At 36.9% G+C, this 9846-nt stretch overlaps 1 protein-coding gene across 1 annotated transcript; it reads right to left on the bottom strand.

The window, feature by feature from the left end:
• Nucleotides 1-3696: 3696 nt before the first annotated feature.
• Nucleotides 3697-9658, bottom strand: LOC106141122 (E3 ubiquitin-protein ligase TM129). Its single transcript, XM_060944787.1, has 5 exons — nucleotides 9062-9658; nucleotides 8809-8938; nucleotides 6247-6501; nucleotides 5237-5358; nucleotides 3697-4065 (listed from the first exon to the last, which is right to left on the bottom strand). Exons 1-5 carry the CDS (start codon nucleotides 9475-9477, stop codon nucleotides 3906-3908), a joined length of 1083 nt encoding a protein of 360 aa, XP_060800770.1. The 5' UTR covers nucleotides 9478-9658; the 3' UTR covers nucleotides 3697-3905.
• Nucleotides 9659-9846: the final 188 nt, after the last annotated feature.

Here is a 9846-nt window from a genome sequence, read left to right as displayed (position 1 = left end):
CAGATATACAAGGAGAGTGTGGAGGGAAAGGTCGGAGTGGGAAGACCTAGACGAACGTATCTTGATCAAATTAAGGACGTCCTGGTAAAGGGTCAGGTCAAAAGTACCCGAAACCGCCGAGCTTGTATGAAGAGAGTTATGAATGTGGACGAAGCGAAAGAAGTATGCAGAGATCGTGGCAAGTGGAAAGAGGTAGTCTCTGCCTACCCCTCCGGGAAAGAGGCGTGATTTTATGTATGTATGTATGTATATAATAAACTAGAGGCCGCCCGCGACTTCGTCCGCATGGAAACTCTATCAGTCCCTCGGGAATTGCGGGATAAAAATATATGTTATTCTGGGTCTTCAGCTACCTACATACCGAATTTCATCGTAATCGGTTTTTGTGTGAAAGAGTAACAAACATCCATATTGACATCCTGATAAAGGTACTCACAAACTTTCGCATTTATAATATCAGTAGGATCTATTATTTTAGTTGCCATGTCGCTCGTGAGTACGGTCATAAGGTCGGGTCGTCCTAAGGTCATGTCGTGTCAGCCGGTTATCAATGCCTCAACTATCGATTATCGCTCCTCTACTTACTTCTACATTGATCAATTAACAGTTCACTTTGACACATTCTTGCACCTGGCTTTAGTTTCGGTTGAATCCTCACCTCTCTGGAGAGGAGCCCGGGTTTGTCTTTGACCATGGATCCTGGATTGGGTGAGTCAGGTTTTTACACAAAGCGACTCCCATCTGACCTCCGCAACCATTGCAGGTAAACCCGTATTGGATCCATTGTTGCCTGAATGCAAGTGTCCCTCACGATGTTTTCAAACACCGTAAGAGCATCGATTAGTACAAACAAATGTAGGTACATCACTTTGAAAAGAGTCATTGGTACATGGCCGAGGTGGGATTTGAACCTGTGCCTTTCTGCGCATCACGCATTTTAACCGGGCACCTTACCGATTCGACCACCGGCGCACTATGACACTCATCAAAACATGCTATTCATTAAATATGAAAGTACCAAAATCCGAATTTTAATTAACTTTCTACGTAATAATAATAATTTGTGCCCCTGTATTTGTTTGGGCATATCACGTGTGAACTAAGCACGAAATGATACGAAAAGGTCCACGTCGTAAAAAGCTTAAGCCATTAACAATTCCAACAGAATGCATTTCCGGTACCCTAGCTTTTAAATGTTATTTAGTTAGGCACAATACACAGACTTATTATTGATAAGAAAAAAACTAATCTTGTTATATTCTTGCGTCGATAAAATTGAAACAAAAACATTAAATCATTTTTTGTTTATTTATTCAGACACATACCTAGTTAATCTAATTTACATAATTATTTGGCTACTGACTTATTGTTCTAATTTCACAGAAAAATAATAAAATAATTAATACATTAAATTATAAAGTGATTTATAAGTCAACATTTTAACAAAACGTTAATTTAAAAATTTGAGTATTTTAGGACATTAATTTTAATTGCATTACTGATCTACAACACAGAAACATTTATTACTTACGATAAAACATTGATATGGCCTTCAACACAGTTCATAAAGGCCAGTTTACACCAAGACAAGATGCGACGTCTCGTCCCAGTGTGAATTGAGCCTTAGGGTACCTTCCTTGCCTACGAAACCCTATAACGGAGGGCATGTAGAACGGAATGGCGGAACAGATTACATACTACGACTACATTTACTTATAACAATTATTAAGCCAATATTTTGACTAACAATTCTTTGACTTACAGTTAGACAAATACATATAAACCATTTTCTGGCTATATCTAAACATGTATCTAGTGGACAAAAGTTTATAAACGTCCCAATATTCTGTCTTTTCAATCTATTAATTAATTTTTAATACGTTAGGAATGCATAAAAACATTGTTATGCTTCTAATTTATAGCTACGTTACAAAAAAACGTCAACTGTTTACTTTAGCAGCAAAATTAATTAAAAAAACTTACAAAATACACAATTCATATTTAAGTACGTCTTCAAAAATAAAACGTCTAATAAATGCATTTAAAATTTAAATCATAAATTACATTATTGTCAAATTTATACAAACAAAATCTATCAATAGAAATAATAATCATTTAATAAAATTACAATAATTCAACATTCTTATCTAAGTTCGCATTATCAATCACATTCTTTAGTAATATCCTCCCTTCATTCAACATTTACACATTTAGCAAATCCCGAAAGGAAATATCCCTTCTCGTTATTTAAAAAAGTATATAATTATAAAAATACTCAAGCACCAAAAGCTATATATATAAATATAAAAATACCTTTTAAGGTAACCTATAGATATTATAGTTATAAATAATAGTTAAGTTGAGAAAACAGGTTTAAATTCGAAATAGTTTGAAATCGCATTCAATCCGATTGATAATATTAATTTTGATGGAACATTTGTTAGCGCAATTAGCACTTCAGTCACATGTTACGAGATAAAGCTGTAATTTTGGTAATTTTCGCTAGGAGACCGATTCCGTACGAAAAGTAATAATAATCAGTCAAAAAAGTTGTTTAATTTATTATAATAAAATTTCATTAAAAAAAATTGGTTTGAGCTTATAATTAAAGTCACTTCTCAAGTCCACATGAAATCAGCTCTTCCAGCAATTATCACCAAAATTACACGTACCTGTCATACTACAATGTTACATACATACATACACATACATATGTTCACGTCTATATCCCTTGCGGGGTAGACAGATCCAACAGTCTTGAAAGGACTGAATGGCCACGTTCAGCTATTTGGCTTAATGATAGAATTGAGATTCAAATAGTGACAGGTTTCTAGCCCATCGCCTAAAAAAGAATCCCAAGTTTGTAAGCCTATCCGTTAGTCGCCTTTTACGACATCCATGGGTAGAGATGGAGTGGTCCTATTCTTTTTGTATTCGTGCCGGGAACCACACGGCACAATGTTACAACAACTTTATTATACCGATTCTAAATATATACCTACATATCAGGGCTTGAAATAGTTATTTCAAATTAGGCAGAAAATCTTCTGGCACTTTTCAAGTGGCAATCAATTTATTGGACGTTATTCAAGCCCTGTTAATTTATAGTATACACAAACGTTATACAGTTAACACAGTCTATCTACATCTAAAAACATCTACATAGTCACAGAAATATTATATACTAATCCACAAAAGTGGGAATAAAATGGCGAAGAAGAATACCAGATAGAAATATGTACGCATTTCATTTGAAACGTAGTGTATAATAAGTTAAAATTCCATTATAAAATGAGTTATGGATGAGTTAAGGAATTTCTAACGACACAAAGGAACTTTCAGCGTGGGAGAAAGCGCTCATTTTAGTGAGCAAGTTCTAAAGACATGAAAAATTATCTTAATTTTTTTTCCTTTTCTAATTGGTGTAATTAGAAAGAGACGAAAAAAGGTAATTTTTTCGTATTTATATTATGTTATTTTGACTAGACATACATATATTGCTGATCATATCCAGCACATGTACGCACCAAAATTTAAAATACGAAGGTCTCAGTGAACAAGCTCTGGACTTTTTTTTAACCAATCATTTTAATTTACTTTTTCTTTTAATGTAAAATCTCCGTTTTAAACTTTAACCACATTTATTTTTGGATTTTAATTTTTAAATTAAGAATGTTTTTTAATTCATTCAAAAAAAATGTGTGTTACGTCATCATTATAATAAGCAGATTATGCGCAACTTCTTTTTTCCAACAACACAGCTCGCTCACGCACACAAATTTTTTATGAACGAGAATCTTAATCAATCCCTGAAAACGGTCATATTCAAATACAGTTTCACTAAAAAAAAAAAACATAGATTAAAAAACTCAGCCAATCCCACCGTAAGTCATCCACCACAGATCCTACATCTGTTCAGTGGAACGGGCAACGGGCGATACGTCGAGCAGACAGAATACGGCCCGGCACACGGGGCACGAGCAGCGGCCCGCCAGCCAGCGCTCCGCCTCGCCCTGCGCACGCGACGCCCACCACCGCGCCATACAGCTGCAGCACCACAGCACCCTGAACACATACATTATACTGCCTTTTTATTTTTAATTGTGACATATTTAGTTTTGGATACACACGCATCAGCTTAATAAGCTGCTAGTGTGTTATAAAATAAAATAAATAAATAAATATAAATCGAAATATACATACATACAAACATATAGTCACGTCTATATCCTTTACGGGGTAGACAGAGCGAGAGGGATTCGAACCCTGAACCCACCGTGGCACAGACAAGACTGTGCCACAGATATAATAATATTTAAATGTGCGTATAAAAAAATTAAGAGTGTGGAGAAGGACATAACAGGGTATTTTTCATCCCGGTCAATACCATAGTTCCAGTAAGATTTGCAAAAAACCTTTTTTTTTATATAGGTGGCGCTAAATTCGCGCAGGCGAAACTGCGGGTAAAAGTTACTAAGACGAGATGAATGTATCTAGTATCTCAGACATCCTCTCCCGAATGAGTATTCTCCTCTCCAGTGAGAAGCCCAGAAAACTAGCATTGGTCAGCCGGGAGTCGCTTCGTGTAAAAACTGGTTAGTTATCAAACTAATGTATCTAGATGATCAATTGAAGTATGACAACAGCATACCCCGTAGTCATGTCACGCGACGCCATTTTTATCGCGCAAAAGACTATCGCTATTTCGCTATTTATTAGACGTGAAACGGTACGGGGATAGTTTTTCGCGCGATAAAAACGGCGTCGCGCGTGCATAGCTACAGGGGCAGGAATAGAGCTTGTGTGACGTTCACATTGCACATAAATCTACACATGCTATTTTAATTCATGCCACATATTCTTAAATCACTGAGCTTACATAACATTAACAAGAGTTGATAAGAACTAAGTATGTATGTCTACTGATCAAAAAAGACTAATATTTTGTATTAGCTTTTATTGAAATTGTAAACGAAAAAATAATCTCGGGGCATTTTTTTGCAATGTCCTTTTACGATATACTACCGCTGTCCCGTTTCACGTCACAATAAAAAGCGAAACAGCGATAGTTTTCCGAGCGATAAAAACGGCGTCGCGCGTGTCATGGTACGGAGGCCGGACCATAATGTGAACCTTACGCTATCTCATTCTTGAAATGTTTATGTGAATTGCGTCAAAGGCGATACTCTATCTCATAATGTGTATCTATCTCTTTCTGACTTCGCTTACAACAGACCTGCAGTTACACTGCTGACACTGCGGCGGGCCGCCCTCGAGATGCGCGGGCGGCGGTAGGCAGCGCCGGTTGAGTTTGACGTCGGCCTGGGCTTGCATACAGCCGATACACTGCTCCACCTCCTACCGATTTGTTTAGAGTTATACCCACGGGAGTATCTACCCACAGTCGCCTGAAGAGGTACGTGGCCGCATTTCGTACGAACCAAAGCCCGTAGACGCGGAACGTTTCTTTGCAGGCGATTGTACAAATTGGAAGCCATACCTACTCGTAAATAATATAAAGTAAAATTTTAGAATGTTAACTGACCATTCTGCTTTCCATCTTTTTTAAATTAGACCAATTAGGTTGAATTTCTCTCTTACGGCATTAAGAAATCCGGACCAAAAAATATAAAGGTAATTTTTTAAATTTAGTGTGACTTCCAAATTGTATCATTGTTTGAAATAAGTCACAACCAGAGAAACATTTACCTCCATTCATAAAAACCAAAATTATGGTAATTATATTTTATTAGGGGAAGATGTCTCTATGTTGCTGACTGTACTCCCGTGGTTATATCCCTTTTTTATGCTTGGCATTCAGATACAATTGCTAAAGAGGCTTTATCATTTAAATTTAAATTGATGGGCAACTAGAAAAGAATAGAAAAGATTTATTTTCAAAATTGGATACAAGGTATCACTAATTGACAACTGTACGTGAATGTATAGCTTACGCTTATTGAATATTTAGCTGCTGACTGTGTGCTGTGATTTAATCTGTGTAAATAATAAAAAATAATAAAGGCTATAAAATAAAAATTCCAGCAAACAATAAGTTCATGAGGTACCTACTTCTATTCTATGATAAACATGCATGCAAAGTTTCGAATATTTTGCTTAAAAAACACAAAGAAATAAACTAAATATACAAAAGTCTTCCGTAGAGATAAATGATTAATCATAGTGATCTACACATAAATGCATTAACTAAACATACACACATAAAAAAAAAATAACTACACATACCTCATCCACATAATAAACAGGATTTTGTTCCACATGCTGTTTGAACACGCTCACAAATCTCTCAATCAAGGTTGGCAGCAGTGAGATGTGTTCTGGGACCCTGACGGGGCTCACGAGGCGTGGCTGGAGGTCCCTTAATGCTGTGGTTGAGATACGGAAGGTGAAACGCTTCACGTCTTCTCTGGACGGTATTACTTCAATGTTCACGTATTGTACTACGTCTTCATCTGTTGGTGTTAGGTCGTGGCTGTCGGTCTGTGAATAGAAAACAGATTATAATTAAGATTTGAATGTTTAAAAAAATATTTTTTATTGAAAGTACTTTTATCGTTATTATATAGTAGACTAGCTTTCCGCCCGCGGCTTCGCCCACGTGTAATTCGGTTATATATAGCGTTTTTTAATGATCTCGACAGGGCTTTTTCTTCCACAGGCTGAAATCTTGTTACAACTGTTGAAAACTACAAAATTGGAATTAAATATAGCCTGTGTTACTCAGGGATGATGTAGCTTTCTAATGGTGAATGTTTGAAATCGATTCAGTAGTTTCAGAGTTTATCGATTACATGTGTAAACAAACAAACATATAAAAAAATAGATTGTTCCTCTTTATAATATTAGTATACATACAAATCTATATAGAAAAAGTAAAGCGAGACAAAATCATCGTCTCAAAAGAAAAAAAAACATTATACACAGATTTATAGGACGAAGAGGCCTTACAGGATTTCCTTCTGTTTAAGTATTTGCGTCTGATAGTCATCATCCCATGTGAATGAGCTGATGATGGAAGGTACAACTCCTCAACGGTTAGGAGTTGAAAGAAAATTCTTACGAAGTTATACGTACATGTGAGGCTATTAGGTTGACCTGATAATAAAAAGTAAATCTCATTAACGTTAAGAATTTAGGTGAAAATGGATGCGGACAAATTTCGTCTCTTCACTTGTTTCCTTTTAGCTGTTTGTATGGGTAGTGTTAACACAAAATAGGGATTTAAAGGCGTGATGTTATTAATGTTATGCATGTATGTACATAATTATGTATGTTATTATGTATGTTAAAGAGACGACTGAAAGTTGTCATACAAAGTCTTTTTTTTTAAGGATGGGAAATCATCAAATGACCTCTCCCGCTCTGGGTGGAACGGAAGGGAGTGTCAGACTTTTACTGACTAAAACCCACCTCGTTCCTTCAGTTGCCCTTTGCGTTCCGGGGCCACGGTATCTCGTTAGAACTTTCCCGCAGCCCCGGCTCAGTTTATCCCGTTTCCCCCCCTTGGGGGTTGACATTTCAAAAATCCCTTCTTAGTGCTCACTTATGTTACTAAAGGAACCTCTGTTCAAAATATCAGACTCCTATACCGAGCGGTTTCGGCTGTGCGTTAATAAATCAGTCACCCAATCGCACCCCCTAAATCACGATTGGAGGGTAGTTTGAAAAAACTTATAATGTCAAACATATTTACTTGCCTATGTACGTGTTTATGCCAAGTTTCAAGTTTATAAACCCAAGGAATAAGATTTTTCATAGAAACGTTTTTACCCCTTTTCCCCCCCTTGGGGGTTGAATTTCCAAAAATCCTTTTTTAGTGCTCCCCTACATATCCCAAGGAACCTACATTCCAAATTTCAGCTGTCTACGACCAGTAGTTTCGACTGTGCGTTGTCTGTCAGTCAGTCACTCAGTAACGGAAGAGTTTTATATATATAGATATGAGTAAGAGAATATTCAGAGATTAGAATTTAATACTCTGTCAGATACAAGAGATAGGAGACATTTTAAATTTTATAAAAGATAATTAATCACAACAATGTATTCACTCTTCCACATTTATATTCTAAACTCGTCCACATTTATATTCTAAATTTGGATAGTTGTAAAGTTGACATTGTTGAAGAAAATTCTACAGTGACACTTTGGAAGCAGTAGTAAACTTAGTTCTAAGTAATTTATTTGACGTCAACCAATGTTGTGATAGCCAAAGATATGACAATTGGATCCATGCTTAAACATCCACTTGCCTGAATGTGGAGGTTTAGTTAGTATTCAAACTAATGTTATATGTACATTTGAAAATAGTCATTGGTACATGGCCAAGGTGGGATAAGAGTGGGATTTTTGGGCATCACACATTTTAACCGGGCACCTTACCAATTCTACCACCAACAAATTTTTGAAAAATACTCTGTGAATGAATATACATATACATACATACATACATATAATCACGTCTATATCCCTTGCAGGGTAGACAGAGCCTACAGTCTTGTAAAGACTGATAGGCCACGTTCAGCTATTTGGCTTTAAGATAGGATTGAGATTCAAATAGTGACAGGTTGCTAGCCCATCGCCTAAAAGAAGAATCCCAAGTTTATAAGCCTACCCCTTAGTCGGCTTTTACGACATCCATGGGAAAGAGATGGAGTGGTCCTATTCTTTTTTGTATTGGTGCCGGGAACCACACGGCATGTGCCGTACCGCCAATATACATATTTACAGCATTAAGTCAATTAACGCATTTTTCATAAGAGAGCTCAAAGAAAAAACAAAAATACATACAGCTGTTGCCACAAGAGCGCAGTCATTTTGGTGCACGAGGTTGACACCGTACTGTGTCACTTTGATGAGCCAATTCTCCGTTGCCACAAACTTGCTGGTTGCCGTCAGGGCAACACACACCTTGTCCACACTGGAGAAAGAAATCATGAATTGTAAAGTGAAATATCAAACTTAAATTAAAGAGATGATTTGTTTTTTGTTTTTACTTGAACAAGTTTTATAATTGGCATTTTTAAAAGAATAAACAAGATACCTTCGATATTCTACATTAATACTGGCAGCAACAATCCTCCAGTCTTGTCCGGGCTCCGTGTAGCAAAGCAGCGGCTTCACGGCCGGGTGCTTCCTCCGGTCGTACTCCCACCAACACAATATCTTGTAACACATCAGAAGCGGAATGATAGCAGCTGCTGCCGCCGACGACAGAAACCACGGCCCGATTGCACCACCGAACCACAGCGAAAACACGTATCCAAGAGGCAGCATCGTGTGAATCAAAGCAGTTATCGTTATCCTCTTCATGTGATATCCGATAAAATTAACATTTTCCGACCCCAAGTAGTTTTCGAACAGCTGCGCGATAGTGAACCCGGCTGCCACGAACTCCGTGGGCGGGTAAACGACGCAAATCGAGAATAGCATGTAGAATAATGTTATAAGGACATCCATTGTGGTACTATTTTAAAATAGGTACCAAAATATTAAACTTTGTTTTCCACTTCGCAAGCACTGTGTGTTGTGATACGGACAACGGAAATTGAAAATCAATATAACAATCAATAAACGAGAAATCGAGTAACTACGAACCGGTGGTGAGCTGAGCTTTGACAGCAGCAGACTAGCAACAGTGTTGTCAACTATCATTGATGAAGAAAGTGCGCTAGATAAAAATATATGATAACTAACTGTTGTCCGTGACTTCGTTTGCCGTAAAAGTTCACGGATAATATTTCATTCACTCTTTTAACCTCTTTGAAACCTCTTTTCACAATTACAAGTAAAATTCAATTCGTTTACCGTAAAAGTTCAAGGATAATA

The sequence above is a fragment of the Amyelois transitella genome, chromosome 6, assembly GCF_032362555.1.
Source record: "Amyelois transitella isolate CPQ chromosome 6, ilAmyTran1.1, whole genome shotgun sequence".
NCBI classification, from domain to species: domain Eukaryota; kingdom Metazoa; phylum Arthropoda; class Insecta; order Lepidoptera; family Pyralidae; genus Amyelois; species Amyelois transitella.
The sequence above is the reverse complement of the archived record's forward strand: the minus strand, read 5'-3'. Positions and strand labels throughout refer to the sequence as shown.